The sequence below is a fragment of the Girardinichthys multiradiatus genome, chromosome 13 (genome assembly GCF_021462225.1).
Source record: "Girardinichthys multiradiatus isolate DD_20200921_A chromosome 13, DD_fGirMul_XY1, whole genome shotgun sequence".
NCBI classification, from domain to species: domain Eukaryota; kingdom Metazoa; phylum Chordata; class Actinopteri; order Cyprinodontiformes; family Goodeidae; genus Girardinichthys; species Girardinichthys multiradiatus.
The window spans coordinates 1,672,227-1,699,254 of record NC_061806.1 but is presented as its reverse complement, the minus strand read 5'-3'; the positions used below and the strand labels follow the sequence as shown (position 1 = coordinate 1,699,254).

General features: G+C 41.0%; 2 protein-coding genes, 1 long non-coding RNA gene and 3 other non-coding genes across 7 annotated transcripts; 2 read left to right on the top strand and 4 right to left on the bottom strand.

The window, feature by feature from the left end:
• The first annotated feature begins 259 nt into the window (after positions 1-259).
• On the top strand, positions 260-8,984 carry ctps1a (CTP synthase 1a). 2 transcript variants are annotated; one of them, XM_047384584.1, is made up of 18 exons: positions 260-372; positions 2,082-2,263; positions 2,343-2,513; positions 3,859-3,959; positions 4,085-4,201; positions 4,308-4,391; positions 5,500-5,580; positions 5,655-5,806; positions 5,877-6,009; positions 7,054-7,142; positions 7,227-7,321; positions 7,424-7,486; positions 7,625-7,668; positions 7,755-7,851; positions 7,925-7,980; positions 8,399-8,495; positions 8,568-8,712; positions 8,786-8,984. In XM_047384584.1, the coding sequence occupies exons 2-18, from the start codon at positions 2,095-2,097 to the stop codon at positions 8,871-8,873; spliced, it is 1,782 nt and encodes a 593-aa protein (XP_047240540.1). In that variant the 5' UTR covers positions 260-372; positions 2,082-2,094; the 3' UTR covers positions 8,874-8,984. The 2 variants fall into 2 exon arrangements, with proteins under 2 accessions (XP_047240540.1, XP_047240541.1); XM_047384585.1 differs by having other exon boundaries at positions 272-336.
• Positions 8,985-9,053: 69 nt separating this feature from the next.
• Positions 9,054-10,927, bottom strand: LOC124879831. Its single transcript, XR_007041130.1, has 6 exons — positions 10,814-10,927; positions 10,057-10,242; positions 9,915-9,973; positions 9,706-9,752; positions 9,428-9,490; positions 9,054-9,260 (listed from the first exon to the last, which is right to left on the bottom strand). It is a non-coding gene; the product is annotated as an uncharacterized LOC124879831 (long non-coding RNA).
• On the bottom strand, positions 9,324-9,396 carry LOC124880007. The gene has a single exon (XR_007041203.1). It is a non-coding gene; the product is annotated as a small nucleolar RNA SNORD99 (small nucleolar RNA).
• Positions 9,542-9,672, bottom strand: LOC124880001. Its single transcript, XR_007041197.1, has one exon. It is a non-coding gene; the product is annotated as a small nucleolar RNA SNORA44 (small nucleolar RNA).
• On the bottom strand, positions 10,021-10,157 carry LOC124880008. The gene has a single exon (XR_007041204.1). It is a non-coding gene; the product is annotated as a small nucleolar RNA SNORA16B/SNORA16A family (small nucleolar RNA).
• Positions 10,928-14,432: 3,505 nt separating the features above from the next.
• rab42a (RAB42, member RAS oncogene family a) lies at positions 14,433-26,397 on the top strand. Its single transcript, XM_047382955.1, has 2 exons — positions 14,433-15,015; positions 21,171-26,397. The coding sequence occupies exons 1-2, from the start codon at positions 14,801-14,803 to the stop codon at positions 21,610-21,612; spliced, it is 657 nt and encodes a 218-aa protein (XP_047238911.1). The 5' UTR covers positions 14,433-14,800; the 3' UTR covers positions 21,613-26,397.
• The last annotated feature ends 631 nt before the right edge of the window (positions 26,398-27,028 follow it).

Sequence of the window (27,028 nt, the reverse complement as noted above, 5' to 3'; positions counted from 1 at the left end):
AATGGATGAATGTAAAGCACCGTTAGAGTAAGTTAATATGATAATCATGGACCAGTCACTAAATCTAGCTAAATCATTGTGAGAAAAGTAACAGCTGAAAAAAGCATCGTTATTATATATGGTACAGATATACTAGTACTGTATGTATGTATGTATACAATATGTATTGTAAAGAAACACATAAATAAATAGTATACAACTGTACGTAAAATGTCCTCGTGAAATATATTAGTTCCGAGGCGGTCCTAAAGGCAGCACTGCGTTGTCATCAGTGACGTAGCAGGCTGTACCGTGCTTCAAACACGTGTTGGGACAATCTGAGGAGTCGATGGCTCTGTAAGGAGGCACTTGAACAAAAGTCGTCAATATTTGGTTCGTGAAACTGACTCGTTGAAAAAGATCAAGTGGCCCTCTTTGTAGCTGCTTATTTCTTTAGGACGGACGCCATCTTTGAGGAACGTTTTGGCGAGTTGAAATGTGATGCTGACTAGGGAGGTTGTGGCTAGCTTGTATCAAATTAGGTTACACGTTGTAATTAAGTTTACCATCTGGGTAAAATAATGGAAATGTCGTGTAAATAAATAAGCCGTGCAGTGTATGCAGTTGGTGTATTAATGTGCTACAGTTGTCTCTAAACACAGCATTGAGTTTGCAACGCTGTTGAGAATTCTCGCTCTTAGTGTGACTCTTATTTTGAAAGTTGCGTTCGTTCCTTTGTTAGCTTGGTAAATACTGCATTACTGCTATTGTTTTGTCTTCTGTAACTTCCTTAATGGGTTTTTAGCAAATATCTTATCAGTGTGACTGACTATAGGACGCTATAGATGTGTTTTGAAGTAATACCGAGGTATGTGCTAACGTGAACTCTTAGCCAAAAGCTAACTTTAGTGGCGGCATTAGTTTGGTCCTGTAGACTTCTTTCCTCCACAACGTAAATCTGCACGAGCGGTTTGCCTCATTTTCTTTAGAGTGCGCTATTCCCCGCCCTTCTGAACTGTGCCGTGTGAGTTTCCGAGCGCCCCAAGCCTGCCAAGCTGAAGCCTTATGCCGGGAAAATACCGGATTCAGTTTAAACTCATTTCGTTCCTCAACATTATGTCCTCTAAGCAGTTGTTTTTTCTTAGGCAACATTGTTTCCAGCATTTATTGTGAGCCTTATTTGGTTTTCATTTAAATTAATTAAATCTTAATCAGTAAGAAAGAGAGTAGAAAAAAGTAGGCAAGTTAGTTTTATGTCAAAAAATCGATTAGGTATCAAAGAGCATTAAAAGACGCTTCACTTAGTTCATGTGTGTAGGCTACAAATGAAGACTGCTGCAGGGGTTTCTAAGCTAAAGTGATGAGGAATCTTTGGCCCTCAGTTCACATTGTAATCTATGAATGTTGTGTGAAAAGGTCTGATATAGCACCATACCAGTGATGTTTGAGTCGTTCAAAACTGCATTGTTTTTCTGTATTTCTCATAATTCCTTGTAAAATGCAACCCAGCAGCAACTTAAAGTTCAACTATTGAATTGTTCGGGTATTAAATCAGCTGAGGGTGTAAGCAATACAAAAACCAAGCAGATTTTTTGTAGAAAAAATATCTTTTTAAACAAGTTGATAAATGGATACATTTATATATATATATAAAAGAATAAAAATCTAAATAACTACTTTTAGTTAAAGTGCATTATTTTAGCAGCCATTCAGAATTTGGTGGTTCTGCTTTTAATGCTGTGGTACTGTTTGTCTGATGGCAGCAGTTCATGCAGAGGGCGAGGACAACCTCTGACAATGTTTAGGGGCCTGTTCCTGCTGCCGCTCTGAAACTGATCCTGGACAGGCTGGAGGGAAACATTAATGACCTTCTCGGCTCCCCTCACTATCCTCTGCCGGGCCCACTTGCCTGTCTTATTGCAGCGTTTGCACTTAGATGACTTGATGTCGAGCCTATTTAAAGTCCAGTCAGACTTACTTTGTTTAGTTGGTGTTTGGTTTGATATTTATCTGGGTTTGTCTGATACTTTCATAGTACAACTTGATAAGAGTGATGGCTTAAGAATGGTTTCTGATCATGTCCTATTTGATTCGGTCTCCAGATAAAAAAGCACAATGATGAAATACATCTTGGTAACCGGCGGCGTCATCTCTGGCATTGGCAAAGGGATCATCGCGAGCAGCGTGGGCACAATTCTCAAGTCATGTGGTTTGCGTGTAACTGCCATCAAAATTGACCCGTACATTAACATCGACGCTGGCACCTTTTCGCCTTATGAGCACGGTATGTCTGAAGAAATCATCACCATAACCAGCAACTTAATGTAGCAGTAGTTTGATTGCTCTGCACTGTCAATGTCCAGGTGAGGTGTTTGTGCTCGACGATGGCGGTGAGGTGGATCTGGATCTGGGTAACTACGAGCGTTTTCTCGACATCCGGCTCACCAGAGATAATAACCTGACGACTGGGAAGATTTATCAGTCTGTCATCAACAAAGAGAGGAGGGGAGACTACCTGGGCAAGACTGTGCAGGGTGAGGAAATCAGCTTTTCAATATTCTTTAGAACTTGGCTCAATTCAAAGATACTTTATTGATCCCTGAGGGGAAATTAAAAGTCCAGTACAACCCATCCAAACATACATCATGACACAAGACAATGGGGGGACGGGCCGAGGCTTTGCTGCCCACTCACAGGTGCTGCCCTTATTAGATGAGAAAATTGAGATTGCAAAAAACCTCAGAACAAAGAAGCAACAAGTTGACAAAACAACATCATGCTGGGAACGGTGAAGGTGGTGTGAGGGGTGCATATGTTTATCTTGAGCATGTGTGTGTGTGCAAGTGAGTGTGTGCAAGTAAGTCCATGAAGCAATGTCCCAGAGGCCATTGTCCTTGATGGTTCGTTGGAAGGTTCATCAACCGGCCACAAGGTTCTGAGCAGGTCCACAGATGTCCTCAGGGAAGGGAGGGGGGCAGAGGGAGCAGAGCGTCATGGTTACATAACTTCCAGGAGACGTTGAAGATAACCAGCCATCAAGGCTGTGCAGGGAGCCAGATTCAGAAAAACAACAATTCTTTGGGTTAAACTGACTCTTAATTTTCCGTCAACCTTGAGAGTCTCGCTGGTTCTTCTCAAAGGTGAATCCAAACAGCTAAATTCCTGGTCTTTCTGCCAGATCTGAGCGAACAACTTTCTCCAAGATTTATCCCATTTCACCGCTGAGTCCAAGAACCGCAACCTGCCTGCGATCCTGTGTAAGAATCACATCCAGTCTGCGATTTAATATGCTACAACCTATATGCTGATGATGCCATTATCTATACCTCCAATACCTCCCTGACTACAGCATTGTCCCTATTGCAGACCAGTTTCCACAGCATCCAGCGTGCCCTCTCAAGCATTCACTTAGTTTTAAACATATATATTTACTGCTCACAAAACAATTCAGGACAAATCTTGAGTTGATTTTCTTTATCGTAAAAAAAATCGTCTTTCACACATTCTGCAAACACCTTATGGTCATAATGGCAGTGCTCCCACTCCTGGATTATGATGATGTAACCTACAGGTCAGGCTCAAAAACCCTCCTCCATAACCTGGAGGTTATTTACCGTGCTGCTATCTGCTTTGTGCATCATTTAATACTCGCCACTGCCTTCTCTACTCCGTTCATTTTGCTTTCTCTCCTTTATCATATGCAAATCCATGGTACCTATTCATTTCTAAACCCCCCCCACCCCCGTTACATCTACACACAAAGTTTAAGACTTGTTATTGGATGATTGTACTGTTCTAATGTAATTTACTAAAAGGGGAAGAGGTTGTCCTGCTGATGTTGAAACTGACTAAAGATGCTGCTGCTCGCCTGTTTTTCAGTGGTACCACATATTACAGATGCAATCCAGGAATGGGTTGTGAATCAGGCCAAAGTGCCAGTTGATGGTGATGAAATTGAGCCCGAAGTCTGTGTCATAGAGGTAAGCTCAGTGTTTGGTTTAGCTCTGCTTACTTATTTTCTTCAACCGTTTGCAGCCGTTGTATTTTCATTACACACAGTTAAAAGCTGTTAGGATAGTCACTCCTGATCTCTTTGTGTTTGCAGCTTGGTGGAACCGTCGGCGACATCGAGAGCATGCCATTTGTCGAAGCTTTCAGGCAGTTCCAGTTTAAAGTGAAGAGGGAGAACTTCTGTAACATCCACGTCAGTCTGATACCACAGGTAGGTGGTAACCGCTTCCTGCCTCACTGATTACGCTGTTTTACTGGGAACCCTGTTGCTCATACTTCCTGCTTCCACCTTGTCCGTGTGTCTGTGTTGTGGACAGCCCAGTGCAACAGGGGAGCAGAAGACCAAACCAACACAGAACAGCGTCAGAGAGCTGAGGGGCCTGGGTCTTTCTCCTGACCTGGTGAGTCTCCCATTTAGTTTGGAACATCCTTTGTCCTGTGTTGTGTTCTAGGAAGGATTGTTACCTGTCCTTTCTTCTTTTTCCACTGTGTTGCAAGAACTTTGCTAGATTTACTACTAATATCTTAAATGGTAATAGAAACAAAATGTAGATTTATTACTATGATCAAAGTTCTCCAGCTGTAATCTGTTTTTTGAATTGAATGCTTCCTCTAGTATTCTTTTAGGTTCTAGTTTTAGCTTTCTTATGTCATTTAACACATTTACTTCTTGGGATGTAGTATAATTTGTTTCCAAGTCTTTTATTTTCTGTTCTAGTTCCACCTCAGCTGTTTTTTCTTTTCTTTTTCCCTATATGATGACAGAAATTGTTTTGTCTTTAGCTCCCTCCCAGAGGACACCTAAAGGGATATTAGGTTGATCATTCCTCTAACATTAAGCTGTTCGTTTTAAACTCCCATTACATGCTGGGATGTTTCAGTTGATCACAGAGTCAAGAATATCTGCATAAAAAAGGTTTTTAATCTTTAGAATAGTAATAATAAAGAACCAAATGGCTGACAGCCACATGAACAATAAAAGCATTATAGAGACAGTGATGTTATCTTCCTAAATATTGACTCAGGATGACCTGTTGCTCCTCGCTGTCAGCGATTCTTTTTCATCTAAAGAGACTCAGTTTGTATAGTTCACAAGCTCTGATGTTGAGGTTTTACTGCTAGATTTTCCTTTCGAAGGAAACATTTTCCCTTGAAACGAATTGAGGAATTTCAGCCATAATTCAGTTCTATTTTAAAATTAAAATGGATAATTTATAATATGAATAATAAACTGTATATTAGCTTAGAGGACTTAGGTCGTGAGGTTAGAGGTACACAATCTACTCCATGTCTTCGTCGTTGTGGCAGCATAGTAGTGAAATGCAATCATGAGTTTTTAAAGATTTAATCCAAAACAGAACATGGAAAGCGAAAAGAACCAGTCCAACCGTTAGGGACACCACTGGAAGATAAAATGTCCACCACTGCGACTGTAACGGCTCTAGAAGAGTAATGGTATTTAATTTCTCCAGAAAGCTCAATCTCATTTCAGTTGTCCCATCTCCACAGATCATGTGCCGTTGTTCCACCGCTCTGGAGAATGCCGTGAAAGAGAAGATCTCCATGTTCTGCCACGTAGAACCTCAACAGGTAGGTGAAACACGCTGGAGCTTGCAGGTCTCCATCTCTCTCTGCAGTTCTACACCAGTCCCATCTCTCTGCAGGTCATCTGCGTGCATGACGTCACGTCCATTTACAGAGTGCCCTTACTGCTGGAGAACCAGGGCGTGATGAGCTACCTGAGCAGGAGACTTAACATGCCCATTGAGACAAAATCCAGGACCATGCTCACCAAGTGGAAGGAGATGTCAGACAGGTGAGAGGGGGTCTGGAACATTGTTCTTTGGAGATGGTGAGGGGATGTACTGATTCTGATGTCATTGCAGGTCAGACAGACTGCTGGAGCACTGCTCTATAGCTCTGGTGGGAAAGTACACCAAGTTCTCTGATTCCTATGCCTCGGTCATAAAGGCCCTGGAACACTCTGCACTGGCTATTAGCCACAGACTGGAGGTTAAGGTGTGTTTACACTTGCAGGGAAACTCTATGTAGCGAACGTTTGTTTTTAGAGCCTTTTCCCAGGGTTCCAGCTTGCAAGATGTTAAAACAAGTTTAGAGTATTCATCTCAATATGGAAGGTCTTTGATGCAAGGTCTAAAACCAGGGGTCTCTAACTCCAGTCCTCAGTCACTGGTGTCCTGCATCTTTTAGATGTCTCTGCATAAACACAAGCCAGGTTGGTTCAGTTAACACCTCAGCATGCAGGAGGGTTCTACAGAGGTCCTGCTAACGACCTGATGATGTGGAGGCAGAGAAACATCTAAAGATTTCAGGACATTATTATGAAGCTAACTGTATGCTGGAGGAAGGCATTGAAGATTGGTAAGGTACGGGACAACAATGGGAAAAGCCCCTCAGAGTTGACAGATTAATATTCTGAAAGTAGAAGCATTATGGTGCCACCTAGTGGTGGTAGTGGAATCTCTACTCAGAAAGGTGCCACACCTCAGAGTTGAGATGTTAACGTTGGGCCCCAGGTTTAGTGTTACTGGTTCAATCTGACCTACGTCCATCTTGTTCTAACTATTGCTTTCATTTCATTTTTTCTCAAGTATCTTCATGAATTTTAAACAAAAACATAAAAATCTGACAATTTGATTTAACTACATAGAATTACCTGAAAACATGCTATTCTTCTCAGTTTCCATTGAAGCGGGTTCTGATCCCTGTTTGTATGAACGTTTGTGGCCCCCTGGTCAAACTAAAGCAAGTAACGTATGTATGAAAGAACCCTAGTGTTGCAGGTTAAGTTCTTGTTCATCATAGAATGGTTATTATTTTCCTGGAGCCTGATTTTTACTTATTACTGTTAGTGCTGCAGTCAGAGGTTTGGGTCCTAAAACCTAAATGACGTTTTGTGTCACTTTTCTTAATTAGTGTTGATTTCCTAGAAAATCCCACACAACACCCCGTGGTTACACTTATTATAGGGTAAATAAGAATTCAATCCAGGGTGGACCGGATTATTATTACTGCAGTCTAAATGATGTCTCTTCTTCTCAGTATATTGATTCAGCGTATCTGGAGCCGAGCACTCTGCAGGAGGAACCGGTGAAATACCACGAGGCGTGGCAAAAACTCTGCAGCGCTGAGTGAGTTCCACAAATCGATATCATATGCGACGCATGAAATGACCACATTCCAAATGTATACATTTAACGTCCTTCTGTGTTTAGTGGCATCCTTGTTCCTGGAGGTTTTGGTGTGAGAGGAACCGAAGGGAAGATTCACGCGATCAACTGGGCAAGGAAGCAGAGAAAACCCTTCTTAGGTTAGTTTTTACTGACAGGACTGTGCTGTGTCTCATGTAGGGTCGTATTTTTAGGAATGAAACCTGTTAAAGACTGATTTATTAGTTGATTTTCTTCCACAGGGGTCTGTCTTGGAATGCAGCTGGCTGTATGTGAATATGCCAGGAACGTTCTTGGCTGGTCAGGTGTTATTACTCTTCTGTTTTCATATCACCTTTCTTATGTTCAATAGAATACAGGATTTTTTTGTCTTCTGGAAGGTAGATAAAATAAGAGAAGTTTCATGCAAACCTTGATAGTAACTCTTCCTGTTTGACTTGTAGATGCCAACTCCACTGAATTCGACCCAGAATCAAATCATCCTGTGGTGGGTTTTTTCTCTCATAAAATAATCACATTTCTGTCTAAACTCCAGTGGATTTGACTGATAATTGTTCGATCTGTTGCTCCCAGGTGATTGATATGCCAGAACACAACCCGGGGCAGATGGGTGGAACAATGAGGCTGGGGAAGAGACGGACTATTTTCAAAACCAGCAACAGCGTTCTGCGTAGGAAAATCTTCTTGCATGTCGTTGGGCACGATTGTCTTAGAGCTGTGCTTATGTCTGTTCTGTCTTCTAGGGAAACTTTACGGAGACAAAGAATACGTGGACGAGAGACACAGACATCGTTTTGAGGTAATGCAGATGGATTAATTATGGATACTGGTAATAAAGTGAGGAAAAACCTCAACACTTCTATAGTTTAAAGTCTTTTCTATGAGATTCAAGAGAGTTGGGAGTTTTGTTTAGCTATATGGAGTAACAGCATGTTCCTCCACCTGTTGCTGTCAGCTATGTATTTTACTATTACTTTTTCTTTAAAGTAATAAACTTTCCAGTCATTGTGAAATTAAAGGGCCCCATCAACCATTCCTATCAAGGCAGCCTGACTAAAGAACCAGCTAACTTCATATTTGATGTAAAAACAGAATAGTGAAATGATCTGTTAAATAAGCATTTAATGACATTAATGCCAGTTTTTGTAGAAAACGGTGTGATATTTCTGTCAAAGTAAAGTGTGTGTGGGGTAGCTCATCATCTACATTGCTTTAAGGTCAACCCTGAGCTCAAGTGTCACTTTGAAGACAAAGGCTTCCGCTTTGTTGGCCAGGATGTTGAAGGAGAGAGGATGGAGATCATAGAACTTGATGGTAAAGAAAAACTAAAAGCGAACATGGATTGGCTGTGATGGTTTGAGATTCTTAATCATTTAAATCCTTCAGATCACCCATATTTTGTTGGAGTGCAGTACCACCCAGAGTTCACGTCTCGCCCCATCAAGCCATCACCCCCATATCTAGGCTTGCTGCTGGCAGCTGCAGGGAAGCTACAGAGCTATCTACAGAAAGGCTGCCGGCTGTCTCCACGGTAAACACCCCTCTGCTCATCTTCATTCTTACTCAGGGTGCAGTCTGAAGGTTTTGTCTGTCATCTTCAACAGGGATATGTACAGCGACCAAAGTGGCAGCAGCACCCCAGATTCTGAAATGGCAGACCTAAAATTCACTCCTGTTACCGATTCTGCATGAAGACATCAGTTATAAACTTAAACTTCATATTATTGGCTTTGTCTTTTGTAGCTGCTTTTTAATTATGAACTTTTATGAATGTGCTCTGGTCAATAAAATGCATATCCAGTACCAACCTTTGATGTGGTCTTACTGTAAATATTGCTACACTTGTAGATTTTTAAGAAGAACTGAAAATAGTTGTGTTTTCATTCGTTTTATTCCAGCCCCAACAAGTTGACAAGTTAGTTTACTTTATGAAACATTTTACAGCAACTCAACTCAAGGTCTTAAGAGTTCATTTAATACATTCTTTATATACTAGATATAAAGAAAATCCACTTCATTAGCAATTTCTCTGAACACGGCATGGAGCAGGTCACCATGGAGGACGTCAGACTCCAACACCTGGAAGACAGAGATACTCTTTCAATCTGGACTAGACACATGAGCTAAACAACCAAAAAAAAAGCCTGATCTCAGTCCCATATCCGCAAGCTTCATCCAGCAGTCCACTTAATTTCAAAAGTCATCATAGATCAGAAAAATACACAACATTTGTGTTAGGCACATACCTTTATAGGACACATGTAGCTCCCATGTCCCAGCCAACTGGGATGCCACCAGAGGTTGTACTTCTAAAAGAAGAATAAAAAAAGATTCATTTCATTTTTCTAACATTTCAGTTTATCTGTAGGACGGCTGAGTGGCCGCTGGAGGCAGAGATGTGCCTCAGCAGTCAAAGACCACCCAATGTTCTTGCACGCACTTGGAGAACCATAAGCCACAAACTAGCTCAGATCCTTAGGATAGCATGCTGCAACAAAGGCTGCAGAATTTTCAAGAACATTACCTGGATTTCAACTCCATCCAATGACATTCATCAGCCGTGTCCATCATCTAAACAGAAAGGCTTAGTTAATATTAATAAGTTGTACTTTAGTGTTAAAGATGAGAAATGAGGCTCAGTAAAAGAAAGTCAATCAGACCAATATTCAGTGAGGGCAAGTTTATCATCACAGCCTGTAGTTTTTGACCAGAGCAGATGGGTCAGCAGCTCACCTTCAAGCCTGTTCTGCTCCTGCATCATCATCATCCTCATCATCATCATAGGCTGAAACCTGTTTATGAACACATGCAACGTCACAATATGCATTTTATAGCGGCCAAGTGTCCTTCCCCTAAATGTTGCTGGTGCAGTTACTTTTAAACTGAACAGCGACCGTCGGTGAAAGGCTTCATCTCGGCTTCCGTTTGACCGATCGCTGCTACAGAAGAGCATGAACGGCTTCGATAGGAGCCTGTAGAGGATGAATGGCTTTCATACAGAAACTGACCTCCATCCTGTGAACAGATCCATGGTTGACGAGTCAGGAGCAGTTAATGCAGGCTGCAAGCAGAGGGGGGCAACTCATTAAGAGCTGTTAATCAGCGATGCTCAGTTTTACTGGTAGACGATATGATCAATACTGCGGTTTAAGTTCATCAATCAGGTTTACTACATTGTAAAGTTTAAATATTAACGGAAAGTTGCTTATTTCCCTTTACTATGGGGGATTGGAAAACTCTGACCATCATGACTTAATTTTATGGCGAATACAAAGCAGCAGGTATACTGGGGATTAGCTAGCCAAGTAGTGACAAGGCCGAAGCACGTGTAAGGGGCCGTGTTAGCATTCATGCTACAGCTAATCTTAAATAAATGTGACAAATATGCTTAAACTATGTTTATACCTCGCTGTAATATTTTTGAGTACAAATAACAGTAATCTAGCGTTTTAAAAATAAACATACACTACGGTCAGTGAGGCAGCTACTAATGCTAACTCTAGCCTACACGTGTCTTTAGAAAACCAGTAACAAACCACCTGCTCTATGCTTTAAAACTACTCTCAATGCATCCGTTGCTCTTCAACGTTCTTTGTGTTAGCAAAAAAAAAAAAAAACAACGAAAGTCTTACCAACAATGCAGACTCGCTTTCTTCCTCCTCCTAGAAGATTCTCAGTGAAAAGGGAACAAACGTGCAAGCGCTTCTGCTTTTATACATGGTTTGTCTCTAAGCGATTGGCTTCCATATGTCACATGATCAAAATGCATCATGGGATATGTGTTTTCCTTAAATTGATCTAATAGTTGTTTTTTTGAAGGTAACTGCTAATGTTTTGACAGAAGAACCTGCAGGTGCATACATGTAACATAATTTGAATGCGTTTTAAAAATCCGTTTTCACATGAATTTTACACTAAAGTGACCCAAAGTGATGAAGTCACGTGGCATAAGGCCAGTCTGTGTTGTTATGACAACAGTTCCAAAATGGAAGAGTGCCTGCTGTGACTGCAGCTGGTTTCTAAAGACGGTTTTACTCTCCAAGGATAATATAAAACAAACTAACATGTCATTGATGATACTTAATATAATTAGCACATCTGTTCTGTAACAAATTAGTGCCTGAAACGTTAAGGAAGAGGCTGTGACTTATTCGTCACATTGGGCTTTAAGATTTAAAAAGGCTACAGATTGTGAGATATTTTTCACAATAAGAAAAATATAATAAAGTTCTTGATAAATATAGAATATTTTATACGGTCAATGCAGATTTGACCAAATTTGACAATTAGAAAGAGATCAGACTAAACATATCGATCAAAGATAGAGCTGAAAGTATTTTGGCTTTAACTGATAATAAGCTCTTAGACTAGTTTCTTTGTAATCAAAACAATATTTAATGATCATGCATTAGCTTTGTTTCAATATTGTTTTTGGTGGCATAAAGAATAAAACCAAACCAGATAATAGTCAGGTTATCTGCTCAGGTAGCCAGCTTGCAGTCAACCACTTTACAAACAAACTGCTTGTAGCTTGCCATCTGTAGTTTAAAAACTGTGTTTTTTTTTAAGATCTCTTGGTGTTTCTGTTTTGTTTTCACTTATTTTTGTACTTGGAAGACATTTTTGATCATTATAAAGGGGTACATTTGTTTAAAAATTGCCCTTTCAATTATTTGTGCCAAATATGTTGGACTGAATGTGGGCCCATAAATACTTCCTATTGATGCATCTAGATTTGGTGTTTAAAAGAGGTCAGATCATTGTGCTGCCTCTCTGTATCATTGACTTCAGGCATGCACAGCACTGTCTGAACTCTATTAGACCACGTGACTGATATATATATTCATTTACAGTACAGACCAATAGTTTGGGCACACCTCATTCAAAGAGTTTTCTTTATTTTCATGACTATGAATATTGTAGCTTCACAATGAAGGCATCAAAACTATGAATTAACACATGTGGAATTATATACTGAACAAAAAAGTGTGAAATAACTGAAAATATGTCTTATATTGTAGGTTCTTCAAAGTAACCACCTTTTGCTTTGATTACTGCTCCACACACTCTTGGTATTCTGTTGATGTGCTTAAAGAGGTCGTCACCTGAAATGGTTTTCACTTCACAGGTGTGCCCTGTCAGGTATAATAAGTGGGATTTCAAGCCTTATAAATGGGATTGGGACCATCAGTTGTGTTGTGTAGGAGGTGGATACAGTACCCAGCTGATAGTCCTACTGAATAGTCTGTTAGAATTTGTATTATGGCAAGAAAAAAGCAGCTAAGTAAAGAAAAACGAGTGGCCATCATTACTTTAAGAAATGAAGGTCAGTCAGTCCGAACAATTGGGAAAACTTTGAAAGTGTCCCCAAGTGCAGTTGCAAAAACCATCAAGCGCTACAAAGAAACTGGCTCACATGAGGACCGCCCCAGGAAAGGAAGACCAAGAGTCACTTCTGCTGCAGACGATAAGTTCATCCGAGTCACCAGCCTCAGAAATCGCAGGTTAACAGCAGCTCAGATTAGAGAACAGGTCAATGCCACACAGAGTTCTAGCAGCAGACACATCTCTAGAACAACTGTTAAGAGGAGACTGTGTGAATCAGGCCTTCATGGTAAAATAGCTGCTAAGAAACCACTGCTGAGGACAGGCAACAAGCAGAAGAGACTTGTTTGGGCTAAAGAACACAAGGAATGGACATTAGACCAGTGGAAATCTGTGCTTTGGTCTGATGAGTCCAAGTTTGAGATCTTTGGTTCCAACCACCGTGTCTTTTTGCGGCGCAGAAGAGGTGAACGGATGGACTCTACATGCCTGGTTCCCATCGTGAAGCATGGAGGAGGAGGTGTGATGGTGTGGGGGTGCTTTGCTGGTGACACTGTTGGGGATTTATTCAAAATTGAAGGCATACTGAACCAGCATGGCTACCACAGCATCTTGCAGCGGCATGCTATTCCATCCGGTTTGCGTTTAGTTGGACCATCATTTATTTTTCAACAGGACAATGACCCCAAACACACCTCCAGGCTGTGTAAGGTCTATTTGACCAAGAAGGAGAGTGATGGGGTGCTGCGCCAGATGACCTGGCCTCCACAGTCACTGGACCTGAACCCAATCGAGATGGTTTGGGGTGAGCTGGACCGCAGAGTGAAGGCAAAAGGGCCAACAAGTGCTAAGTTTCTCTTTGAACTCCTTCAAGACTGTTGGAAAACCATTTCAGGTAACTACCTCTTGAAGCTCATCAACAGAATACCAAGAGTGAGCAGTAATCATAGCAAAAGGTGGCTACTTTGAAGAACCTTGAATATAAGACATATTTTCAGTTGTTTCACACTTTTCTGTTCAGTATATAATTCCACATGTGTTCATTCATAGTTTTGATGCCTTCAGTGTGAAGCTACAATATTCATAGTCATGAAAATAAAGAAAACTCTTTGAATGAGAAGGTGTGTTCAAACCTCTGGTCTGTACTGTAGCTCTGCTACAGCTATGAACTGTTTATTTGGACTTTTGATGGTTTGCATGCTTAAATCAGTCACATGCTAGTATTGTGCAAACTCTGTTAATAATGTCACAATCCTGAGGTGTTTAAGTATTGATTTTCTTTTGTGTGTGTATTTTTTCTTTGCTGTTTATTTGGTTTTTCAGGTCTTGCTTTCTTTAGTACTCTTCCCTATGCTTGCTATTGTTAGGGGTTTTCTAGTTGATTCTTTTGTGTTTTTTTTCAATTGTTTTTCTACATCTAAAGTTTCTTTCCTGTCAGGTTGCTTTTAGATTCTTCTCTGGCTTTCTTTGGGTTTCCGTTCTGGGTAATTAGTCTCCCTCTTTCAGCTGCTCTGCCTCCACATTTCTTCTGATTAGCTCTTCCAGTCCATTGGCGTTCTTATATCCCTGCCTCGGTATATTAGCTCAGTGGTTTTCATTGTTCCCTGCTGGATTCTCCTGTTTGACTGTTAGTTGCTGCCGCTATCATATAAGTTACTTTCTGCTCATTTTCTTCTACCCCAGTCCTGTACTGTTCATGTCAGCTGACTCTAGTTAGTCTCTCTTCCTCTGCGTCTGCCTGCATTTGGGTCCATTCAAAAACCAACATGACAAATGAACAATGTTTGATAGAATAAAATACCGTTGTAACTAGCTTTTATTGCCACTAATACAGTTACATTAGCAACTAACCAAATGGATCGCAGCTCCTCTTTAGGCTTGTTCAGAACCAGGGACAGCTCCAACCCTGAACTGAGACCTTTGATTTACTTTGCAGCAAAGAGTAAATAAAGAAAAGATAAAGAGTTTTGGTTTTATTTCAGCACCATGGTAACTCAGTTCCATATAGTTTTTTTTTTTTGGGGGGGGGGGGATAAAGGCAGCTAAGATGGACCCGACAACCGTAGCTGGTTAATACTTCACTAATACGCTTTGTTAACAAGCAGCTGGCTTCGGTTAATAGGGTTTATAGGGCTGTGTGCTGCATAGGTAAAGCTGTCACATGATTGCTGCGGCCGCTCAGCCTCTCCTCCGGAGCAGCAGCAGTAACAGCCGGGGCTCCGTGAAAACACACGGCTTTGTTTCCCATCCATCAACCCCCCCACCGCCGCCGCATCTCTGCCTCTAGTCATGCCATGGATACTTTGTGGCAATACCAGTTCCGAATCATCCTGCTCGGGGACTCCACTGTGGGGAAGTCATCGCTGCTGAAGCGCTTCACGGACGGGATTTACAGCGACGTGGCGGATCCCACGGTCGGGGTGGATTTCTACGCTCGCTCGCTTGACATCGAACCCGGGGTTAAAATCAAGCTGCAGCTCTGGGACACGGCCGGTCAGGAACGGTTCAGGTACGATACGTCGTTGGTGAGGAATGGATCTGCTCTAAATGTTGTCTAAATAGCAGCGGTCATATTTAGGTGAAATAATACAGGGCCTTTGAAGCTCGCCCTGTTTGGTTCTGTTTTAAACCCCTTTTTATTACATGAAGGCCATCCTGTGTCTCATGGGGAGACTATGCAGCGACTGCAGACGGTTTCTAAGGATAGATGTGGAACAACACCACACACCGGACTGCATCCTTCATTCGCGGATGATGGGCTGTCTTCTCATATTTAGGCCGCTGGCTGGATACCCCGCATCCCGACTCCATAGTCTCCAGGGCAACGCAAAGTCAAAGCAAATCTAGATTCCATTCATGATATTGTATCAGTCCCATCCTGTTGCTGCTTCTGATGGTTCCTGGCTGTCAAAAACAAATGACTCTTTCTGTTTTTAAAAGCAGCACCACGCTTAGATCTGCCTTTCCTTTTTGAAGCCCAACTTCAGAAGGTGTTTCCCGTCAGGCTTCACTGCCCTTACGGCTTGTACTGTTTTTGTTTTTATCTTTTGATGATCAGTAGTTCTTTTCCAAATATTGCTACGTTCCAACCACAAGCCTCAAAATATTTGATCAAGAACTTATTTTATTTACATTTTTTTAAACAAAATTAGATTAAAATATTCGGATCTCATTAAGTACAGATACTGTTTTTCAGCAGGTTCCTGCTCTGCAGAACATGAAAACACAGACATTCATACATACATCACCTCAGCTAACACAAGACTACACAGTCAGTCAGATGAGAGAAGAGGAAACATCTTATTGGTTGCAGCAATAGCTGTCCATCAGATAGCAAGCATGAGACTTGATGTTGGAATAGTCTTAATGTGCTGTGGGATCTCATTCTAGGCTTTAGTGAGTACATAGAAGAGAGATCTCCATTTCTGAAAGCCGGTGATGGGAAGAGTCCATTTTTAACAGATCTAGTGGTACGACCAGTCCTGAAGTTAGGTTTTAGTACCAAAGCACTGAGGGCTACTGAAGTGCTGCTGTTTAAGATATGTAAATATAGCTTGATGCCAGTGTTCATGGCATCATTTTGAAATGTTGAGCCACTAGACAGTGATATAGCAGAGCAGTGGTGAGTCCAACCTGGAGGTCTGTTATGGAATTTATGGGTTAGACCAACACTATGTACTGCATAATTGTGCACTGGAAGTAAAATTAAACATGGTTTTTACATTTTTACAAATGGAAATCAAAAAGCTGTGACATGTATTTAGCCCCTTTACTCTAGTAACCTTAATTAAAACCCAGTGCTACACATTCATTTTAGCAGTCTTTTAATTAGTGGACAAAGTCCAGTTTTGTTTAATGTTTAACTGCAGCTGTTCTGTTTCTGCCCTTAAATGTCTGTTAGAGAACATTAGAGTGAACAACAAACAGCGTCATGAAGACCAAGGAACCCAGCAAACAGGTCAGGGAGAAAGTTGTGGAGAAGTATAAAGCAGAGTTAGGTTGCTTTTTGTTTTATTTTTTTAACTCTGTCCTGTCCGGCAGAGTTGCGCTCAGCATTGTTGTCTTAGTGCCATCGCCGGGACTACCCCGCCAGACACCCAGGAGCCACAGTGCAGAAGCCCTAGGGAGCTGCAGCGACGAGCCCACAGGCCCCGCTGGCAGCCGTCTACGCCCAAGCAGATCCAGCCATGGACCCAGAGACCTGAGATCCCAGGACATATCAGTCCCCAAGCTGAGGGCCTGACAGAACCCAGGGGTCCAGGCCCCGACAAGCAGCCACCTGGAGTGAGCCGGCACAAACCAAAGCACCCAGCCCCGAACCACAAGTACACCAGTGGGCAGAGACACCAACCACCAGTGGTAGTGTGACAGGGAGGAAATAGGCCCCACATTTGATGGGGGACCTACACTGATCCAGGAGAGGGTGCAGTCCAAGACCCAACCTGACAAATAACAGGCACACACATCACACATTCTCACCCTCATGCGTACACATAAAAAACAGTCACACCCACACACGCAATGTAAAGACAAACAAGAATGGACGTCGTACACTCACTCACACTCCCAATACATACTCTATACTCCCAGGTCCAGGTGCCAATACCCCACAGGGGCAACCAGCCCCCGGACCCAGAAGGTGGTCCCTTCCCTCTAGGGATGGAGACAGGCAGACCGCCCCAGCACCTGAACCTAGGCTAGGCTAGCCTAGGCTGGTGCCTGAACCTGAGGGACCCTGGCCTGGACCCATCGGCGTCCCTGGCTGCTTGCTGAGTTCTAAAACCGTATCCTGAGCTTTGAACATCTCCCAGAGTTCGGTTCAATCCATCATCCGAACATGGAAAGAGGATGGACCAAATGTAGACCTACCAAGAGATGGACCTCCACCTAAACTGATGGTAACTCTGGAGGAGCCACAGAGATCCACAAATCAGATGGGAGAATCTGTTGACAATACAACTATTAGTTACTCACTCTTTAGAAAACTCTAATTTACAGAAGAGTGGTAAGCAGACAGACATTGTTGCAATGAAGCCATGAGAAGTCCTGTTTGCAGCGTGCTCCAACCTTGTAGGAGACACAGCAAACATGTTCTTCATCCAATGATCGTCTTCTCAGAGATGTTCTTCATCCAATAAGACTGAGTTAGAGCTGTTTTGTGAAGAAGAATGGCCAAAAATGTAGTCTTTAGATGTTCAAAGCTGATAGTCATAACCATGAAGCTTGAACGGCAATGAAAGGTTTATAAAGTTTTGTCTCTGAAAAGGCTGAATACAAATGCAAGCCACACTCTTGAGTTTTTTTTTTTGGTTTCTTTTTTATTCATGAGACATTTTAAAATGGGGTCTCATTTTCATTCCACCTAACAAATATGCAGTATTTGAGTTGGTCTGTGTTATAAATCTCAATAAAATAGGTTGAAATCTATGGTAAGGATGTGACAAAATACAGAAAAGTTCAAGTAGTATGAATACATTTGCAAGGCACTGTATGTCTATGTGAAGACAGGAGTAAAATCCTGAGCACAGACAGTAAATATATCATTGTTTTTTTCACTCCTGGTACTATACATCATTTTGTTTAAATGATGTGCTTAAATTCATGAAAATGTCAGTCAGTCAGTCAGTCATTTTCTACCACTTCTTCCATAGTGGGTCACGGGGTAGCTGGTGCCTATCTCCAGCAGTCTATGGGCGAGAGGCGGGGTCACCCTGGACAGGTCGCCAGTCCATCGCAGGGCAACACAGACACACACAAGACAAACAACCATGTACACACTCAGTCACACCTACGGGCAATTTGGAGAAACCAATTAACCTAAAAGTCATGTTTTTGGACTGTGGGAGGAAGCCGGAGTACCCAGAGAGAATCCACCCATGCACGGCAAGGTATGCGTGGTTGCAACAGTGCTACCAACTCCACCACCATGCAGTATCATGAAAAAATGTGTTTCCCAGAAATGTATATCGAGAATATCTGGGAATTAATTTTAACAACAGATGCCACTGTATCCACAGAGTTCTGATCGGGTGGACTTCATTTGGACATGCCCACACTTGCATTATGATCTCAGCCAGTCATAATGCATCCTGTACATCATAGCCAAGTTCAGTCAAGCTAGCCAGGACCCATGTTAGCACATATCAGCCCTGCGAGTGGTTATGCAACTGACACAGATGAGCTTGGGTGCAGACTTCTACAAGAGCCAACAAAGCGCAGACCTTTTAAAGACAAGCAGGAGTAACTAGTAGCTAAAGTTGCTCCACACATGTGAAGAACATTCGCAGTTGCCTCCAAAAAGCTGCAATGCTGAAATGAACTATTGAGTTACTAAATGTGACAGCAGAGACATTTTGTGACCTATAAAATGAGATGAATTTTTGACTTTTCCTGCTAATCTGTCACAATGCTAAAAACAGAAAACAGCAAGAACAGATCGTTAGATCATATGCAAATAAGGGAAACCATTATTCTGCATATAATGAATTCAGATGCGGGATGTTAGCCATAGGTGTAAACAATGGAGGTAATCCTAGTGGAAGTAAGAAGCAGAGATTTTTAGGCAGTCTTGACTTTCTGCAGACTTGTTTTGAGCCCTTGAATGTATTTCCATACATCAATAAATGTTTCCGGTAAAAAACAAAAAGTGTTATAAACCTTAAAACTAAATCTAAATCTATCTTTTATTGCAGCAGCATAATCTCACACTGAAAAATGTAGAAAAATACAACCTTCAATTTGAACACATTTGTTTAGTGGGAAAAATATTCCATGTTCTGAAATAAATGTTTCTAACAAATTCACCAACACCAACTCTTCACAGTTCATTTAAAACAAATGGTTTTACTTTCTACTTTATATTTATCTGTTTTCTACACGTAACCAGTGCAGAGTTTGGAGAACCGGAGCAATATGTTCAGATCTAGTAGTGCCTGTAAGAATACGGCCAGCTGCATATTTTATTAACTGTAATCTATGTGCTGCAGATTCTGAAAGACAAGTGAAAAAGCCGTTACAATAGTCCAGCCTACAGGTGACAGATGCATGGATTAGTTTTTTTTCTTTGAAAGGAAACTTGTAACTTTTTCACATTCTTCAAATGATTAAAGGCAGATTTAATAATATGGTAAATTTGCCTTTTGAAATGTAATAATTGTCTGTTACTATATCCACATTTCATGCTTCGGTTCTACATTCAGCAGACAGTAAACTGAGATAGGCTTCAGTTTTGTGTCTCTGAGGCTTTGCAACAAATAGATGCAACCCTTATTGTGGCAGAATTTAAATTCCATACAAAGAACTATTTTACTCTTAAATAATTTCCAAACTAATTAATGAGTGGAGCAAAAAAAACAACCCATGTTTGTTACCTACTCAATAAAATGTCATGGTCAACAGTGTTGAAAATGTCACTAAGATTCTAAAGTGCAACAAAGGATGTTTTGTTAGAGTAATTTTTTATATGCAATTCATTTATAACTAATAAATGCGGTTTCTATGCTATGTTGACATCAGAAACTAGATAAATATTAAAAATCTCATTTGCTTAGAAATCATTCTTCATCTGATTATAAACATCTATCCATTCATCTGTTGGTTTGCGCTTCTCCGAAATCGGATTGTGGGGGTAACAGGTCCAGGAGGAAACGCCAGACATCTCTCTCCCCAGCGACATCCTCCAGCTCATTCTGGGGTATCCCAAGGCGTTCCCAGGCCAGACGGGATATATATTCCCTCTAGCAAGTTCTGGGTTTTCTCTGGGGTCTCCTCCCAATGGGACACACCCTGAAAACCTCCAAACTGAGCCATCCTGCTCAGCTGCCCGAACCACCTCAACTGACCCCTTTCGGTGCAGAGAAGCAGTGGCTATACTTTGAGCTCCCCTCTGGATGAAGGAGCTCCTCACCCTGTCCTTAGGGTTGAATCCAGCCACCCTCTGGAGGAAGCTCATTTCGGCTGCTGGAATCCGGGATTATACACAGAAAGAAATGTTTAAATTTAATGGTAGTAGTAGCCCATGTTGTGTCTTTATCTAGGAGAGAAGCAGATAAGCTCTGCGACAGTTAGTTGCAGTAAAAGTTCAGCTAATGGTTATGTCTAGGAGAGAGACAACGTTAATCACTGAAAGACAGGGTCAAGTAAGTAAGGAGCCTAGGTCTATAAAACGTCTGTTTGTCAGAGTGATATTATGACTTTTAGCTTGTCTCTGATGACTTAAAATATTGACACAGGGACTGATGTGATCTCAGCCAGCTTTAGACCTGACATTGAATTGGATTAGACCCGATCCTTAGAATTCTCTTGACTTCAAACCTGGAGTTAATTTGAATAAGAACTTGAGGGGAGACATTAATCACATATCTAGTATACACTAAAATCAGATTTGCTGTGGGGAGAGAATTCATGTGCCTTAGATTAAATGGACCTCACCTAAGGAAACTTGACTTGTGTCTCATTTTAACACAACTTTGCTTTGATTTGTCCAGTACTACCCACTACTATTCAAACTTTTTTTTTTAGTCTGAGAGTCATTTTCAGACATTCTATTACTCATTTTAAGACAATGGCCAGTCATTCTGCACAGACAGTCAATACACAAGCCCTGTTTTGATAAGGCAGAAACTTGTTCATGTTGCTCATTTCAGTAATGTGTCCTTCTTCCAGGTCTATCACAACATCATACTACCGCAACTCTGTTGGGGGACTGCTAGTCTTTGACCTCACCAACCGCAAGACCTTTGACCATGTGAGAGAATGGCACAAGGAGGTGAGTGAGCACATCCTGCCCCACCACATGGTCTACATACTTATCGGCCACAAGAGCGACCTCAACAAGGATCGCAAGGTGAGCCGGGACGAGGCAGAGCAACTTGCTGCTGAGCTGGGAATCCGCTATATCGAGACGTCGGCTAAATGCAACAGCAACGTGGACCGAGCGTTCGAGCTGCTGACCAGAGATATCTACGAGCTAATGAAGATGGGGGAGATTGTTACCCGTGACGGCTGGGATGGCGTAAAAAGTGGGCTCACTGCAAAGGTCCTCTACCCGGGTGATGATGAAGAGGAACTTCCAACTGCAACCGCTGAGAAGGGCTGCCACTGCTAACTATTGATTCTTTTTGTCCATACACTGTCCAGTCGCACTGAGAGCTCACCTTGTCTTGCAGCCGTCAATAGAAACCAGATCACCACCCGCCACACTTCTTTCCTCACGTTGTGAATTGTCCCCTTGTCTTTGTCTGGGTCACGTTAAGAGCTAGTGGTTTGCAAGGCAATGTGCATTCCAATCCTTGTGACAGGTGGTATCTAGTAATCTATGTCTAAAGTATAACACCAGGTGCACAGAGCCTCATTCAATGTGAAAAACAGAAACTAGTCATTTGCCCTTCTCTCAGTACAGGATCAAATGGACTACTGATTGTAAGGTCTACCTGTCACAGTTTGTGCAATGTTTTGCCTACACTCTGTTGTAACTCTCATAAATAATGTAGAAAACTATCGAGATGGTGGCTAAAAAGATCACAGGAAGTTGTTCAGTTGGTAGTGCAGAGACACAGCACACTGCAATAAGTTTAAATCACAGTGCTCCTCCTATTATTTTAAGCTGTGTGCACTAATCCCTAACTGATTTTAAACCTTTAATCATTTTGTAAATGGTTGAATACCATCAGAAACTGACAATATGTGTAGTTAAGATGTCTAAATCCAGATAGACCATTGTATTGAAAGTTAGTGGTTCCATTTCAGGCATCTGTAAATAACTCCAGTAACAAGATGTGTACTAGAGGTATTTATGTTTCAGTAATAATTATTTTAATTGTTGAAAGAAAAGAAAAATTGACTTCAACCTGCAGCTTTTTGTTACTTCTTTGAACGTTCACTAATTTAGGTGATATTGGTAATACCATCACACATGCCTGAAGATAATCAAACCACTGCTCAACTTGGATAGATGACTTTGGGAGGAAACTGGAGTATCCAGAGAATCATGAGAAAAATCGTGAAAGATACTGTGGGATTCTGGTCTGTTTTGGACATTCTCACTCATTGTACATAAGGTTCTGCTGTTTAGTGGAAAAAATCTGAAGTTAATAGTTACATTATGCAACGTATTTGCAACCATTTTCATTTTTCAAAATACCTCAAATATAAAGTCCCTTAGCACTCTTCTAAGTTCTTTCTGAAAGAGGCTGTTGGCAGCAACTGACTTTATGGGGTGTAGTAACTACACTTTTCCAAGTGAGGGCAGTGTTACCAGCTGGGTGGATTTCTCACTGGGCCAAGCCCTTTTTCCCACTCCTTGAAAATGTTTTTTTCTATCACATGTCTACCAACCTTTAGCTTTCTTTTGCACTACTGACTTTTAATGTTTTTATTTCCATCATTGTATATTAAGTGTAGCCAACATCGCAATAGTTCCCGTACGAGGACATTTAAACATTGTGACTACAACAGCAAAGTGAAGAAGGTACTCACACTCACTGCAAAGCGTTTACCTGACTTACAAAACATTTTCAAGTTTGCAAGTTAACGTGCTAATGAGAAAACAATCACAAAGCTACCTGGAGCTGAGCTGCTCTCCACAGAGGAATGTCATAATGTGAATACACAAAAGTCTTTTATTATTTCAGCTTTGCATCCACAATGGAAGTCAGAAGTGATGGGCATGTATTGACAAGCGAACTAAAACAGAAGTCTATCCACTATGTTCTTCCTTTTAGTTTGGCAGTCTATGTAACAATGGCTGTTGCCATGTGAAGCCTACAGGAGTACAGCTGTTATGGCATCCTTTTTCTTGCATCTAGTGTCTATATGTAAGGACCATCTCAGCTCCCGAGAAAGGGTGGATCCTAGGAACCGGAGGTGATCCACAGTTGACACTGTGTTGTTAAAAATGGTGAGGGGAGGCAGTGTGGGGGGAGTTCTCTAAAAGTTCACTTACATCCCCACTGTCTTGAGCGGGTTAAGATCCAAGTGTTTCTGACAGTACCACTGGACCAACTGATCCACCTCCTGTCTGTATGCAGACTCATCACAGTCCTAGATCAGACCAATGACATTGGTGTCATCTGCAAATGTAAGGACTTTCACAGACAGGTCTGCTGAGGTGCAGTCATTTGTGTAAAGAGAGAAGAGGAGTGGGCCAGATAAGCAACCTGCAGGGGGTACACCAGGGGGCCTGTGATGTCTTTGAGATACTTCAACATCAGCCACTCAAATGATTTCATGACCACAGACGGAATGGCAACAGCCATTTAACCCAATGATGGTGCGTTTCTCGGGGATAGGGACGATGGTGGGGCATTTGAAGCAGGAGGGAACCTGCCACAATTCCAGAAACTTGTTAAAGATCTGAACGAAGATGGGGTTCTGTTCGTCTGCAAAAGCTTTTAGGCAAAAGAGGGAAATCTCTTCAGGTGCTAGTGTTTCCCTGGTCTTCTGATACTGAAAAACCCTAGTCACAGATCCCATTTTGGTCACCATACTTTGGGGGATGGGCTCCTGTAGCTAGTAATGATGTGCAAACGTCTCCAAACTGTCGTTGGGTCATTAGACGAGAAGCTCTTAGATACCTGATCTCCTTCATCGGGTTGTTTATTGCTTGCTTATACAGTGCCTGGTCCCACTGCTGTAAGCCTCTTCTTTGGTCAGAAGCAGCTTCTTAGATGACAAGAACCACGGTTTATTTTTCTTGTATGTGCGAAAGGTCCTCACACTTACTGTATGTCCTCACAAAAACTGATGGAAGATGTCAGTTTCAGCAAGTTTGTCCAGGTCAGTGGCTGCAGCTTCAAAAACTTTCTGATCTGTGCAGACAAAGCAGGCCTGCAACATCTGTTTTGACTAATCAGTCAACTTCCTAACAGTCCTAACCACAGGCTTAGAGCTTTTTAGTTTTTGCCTTCTCCTTTTCCCTGAGAGCTCTGCGCCACGGTCGGCTTAAAACAACTGGAAGCCTGTGATCTGAAGTGCGCTGTCCTGGATGTGTACACTGAGCCAGCTGAAGCAGTGGTCGGCAGATCCATGGAGTGTAGCAGGCAGTCCTGGCATACCTTGACAAGCATGCCTGACCATTTCCACAGTCTGTGTGTCTGGTAAATCCCCAAAGAAAGTTGTTGTGCTACCAACCAGGATCTCAGAAAAACTCAAATGTTTTCTCAACATTTAAAATTATTACTATTAAAAAAAGTGTTTATAAAAAGGTTTTGCACTTTAACTGTAGAAATGAATGAATAATTGTTGACATTTATTAGCTAAATTATGGCAACATACTATTAAAGTAACCCTAACCCTTGTCTAATTTAACCAGCACACTTTCTTCTAATATGGCATAGTAAACAGTGAATTGCAATTGCAACAAAGCCACAGCTGCACACATGACATGCAGCCTTCCCAGGACTGAGAATTATTTCCAGACTAAAGAGGTTTTAAACAAAGAGCCAGATAATCTGGGGTATTAAAGGCTGGATCGTACAACAGGCCACAGCAAACTTTCCCCATTGGAAGTTCCCCATATAAAATAGATTAATCAGTTTATTCAGTTTACAATATACTATTGTAGCACAGTGTAAGGTAAGGAAGATATCTGCAGCATCACTTTATTCTTTACTCTCACGCTCAAATTCACTTTACACCGTATATTTTCGTTCATGTAAAGTATTAGATATGACATGTTCCCAGTGCAGGGGATGACTATCTTACAGGTGCTAAAAGATTCAATTTAAGGGAATATATCTGATGTTCCAAGTCCGTCTTTTTTCACTTATCTCTCTCCCTTATACAGGGTAAAACTGCAGAATATTCGATGCTAACACAATGATTTCAGTCTACTGTTCTCTTCACCCGACCATCCCTTACCAAAGCATACAAAGATGCCAGACATGTTTGTTTAAAGGATGATACTGGTTCAAATGTTCTTTTTGGAGACTGTATTTTTGAATGTGCTATCAAATGCATCTTTAACCACAATTATGAAATAACTAAGAGTAATATTGAGAACAATATTTTAAATGTTTTTAGTTTTTACAAGTTGTATTACTACATTAAGTGTGATGTAGATTATGTAGATCTTTGCCACTTTCCATTGCAAACCCAGCTCTCAGATAATGTAATTTTTTTTAAAGAAGCTTTGTTTTCACAGAAATCTGCCTGTTTGGCTGCAAAGTGTGAAATTACAATATTGTGCCACTCAAATGTATGTCTGTGGGTTAAATCTAGAACTAGAGGCAGTTTCCATAGCAGTCGTTATGCTACATCAAAGGACTGGTACCAGAAGAAAAGGTTGGAATAGCCTCTGCTAAGCTAGGCTAGTTAGTTTTTGCACCACGCTGTATTTTTAGACTGATTATACAATCATAAATAATAAACTGTTACTTTTAGACCATCTTAGATTCAGTATTATTTGTATAATTTCTAACTAAGGCTAGCTTAGCATAGCTGTTAGCTGGAGGTAGGTTTTCCCCTTCTACAATGTCACTTTATTTTAAAGCTGTTCTTTTTTCTGACATTGTCTGTTGCTAAACAGATTCTTAATGAGAACCATGTTTTCAAAAGCTGCATCAGATTTTTGGACAAAGTTTCTTTTGGTGATTAAAATGAACATGTTTCTTAATCATAAACCAAACCTACTTTTCAACCTTCAGTTTGCAGAAAGCTTTTAACAAGAGATTTGAAGAGTAAATGTGAAGAGACTGATGTGTTGGGTTCCAGCATTGTTCTAAATCACTTCTCATGATGAAAAACTAAAATGCAGCCCTAACCTCTCCTAAACTCTTAGGAGGTTTGAAGTCACAAACAATTTTTTTTTTACTTTATTTGTCATTTAAATTGTTTTCTGGGCGATGTAATCTTATTAACTGATAAAAGAATAAATAAATAGATGTTCAATATATTACATTTGTAATGGTTGTTTGAAGCTCTTCCTACACCCACTATTTTTAACACACAACTGTTTGCATTTCAGTCTTTATTCAAACTTTCTATTGAATTGTGTGGCATATTTCAAACCCTAACCTTACCCAGATATGGAACATGTCTACGTCTATGGGATGGAGAGATACAGATGATGTGCTATAGCCACTGCACTGCCTTTTACTTTCCATTCTGCCTGTCCAGTGGACAAAAAATGTATCCCATCTCCTAAAAGCAATGCAAAAAGACTTTGCAACCACATTAGAACTAGGCTTTTGTGTATATAAGGAGTAGCATTCTTATTAAAGTAGGTAATTCATCTAAATTCAATTGAAAAATTATTGAAACTAATAATTTCATATAATAAGCTAATTATAACAGAGAAGAGGATGCAAAAATCATGTAAATGCAAAGAAGGATTTGATAAGCTTTTGATGCCGTCTTTAGGGAAAGCACAGTGATTAATTTAATTCATATGTACTCAACAAGATATAGTAGCTTACAAAAGTATTCATACACCTTGAATTTTTTCTAATTTTGTAACATTCTGACCACAAACTACAATGTATTTTATTTAAATTTTGGTTTATCCAGTGCCCTACATCAATTTT

Coding starts and splice junctions, on each gene's coding strand:
- rab42a (XM_047382955.1), top strand. CDS start 14,801: ATGGATACTTTGTGGCAATACCAGTTCCGAATCATCCTGCTCGGGGAC. Junction 15,016..21,170: donor GCCGGTCAGGAACGGTTCAG/GTACGATACGTC, acceptor TCCTTCTTCCAG/GTCTATCACAACATCATACT.
- ctps1a (XM_047384584.1), top strand. CDS start 2,095: ATGATGAAATACATCTTGGTAACCGGCGGCGTCATCTCTGGCATTGGC. Junction 7,322..7,423: donor GCAGAGAAAACCCTTCTTAG/GTTAGTTTTTAC, acceptor TTTCTTCCACAG/GGGTCTGTCTTGGAATGCAG. Junction 7,669..7,754: donor CAGAATCAAATCATCCTGTG/GTGGGTTTTTTC, acceptor TGTTGCTCCCAG/GTGATTGATATGCCAGAACA.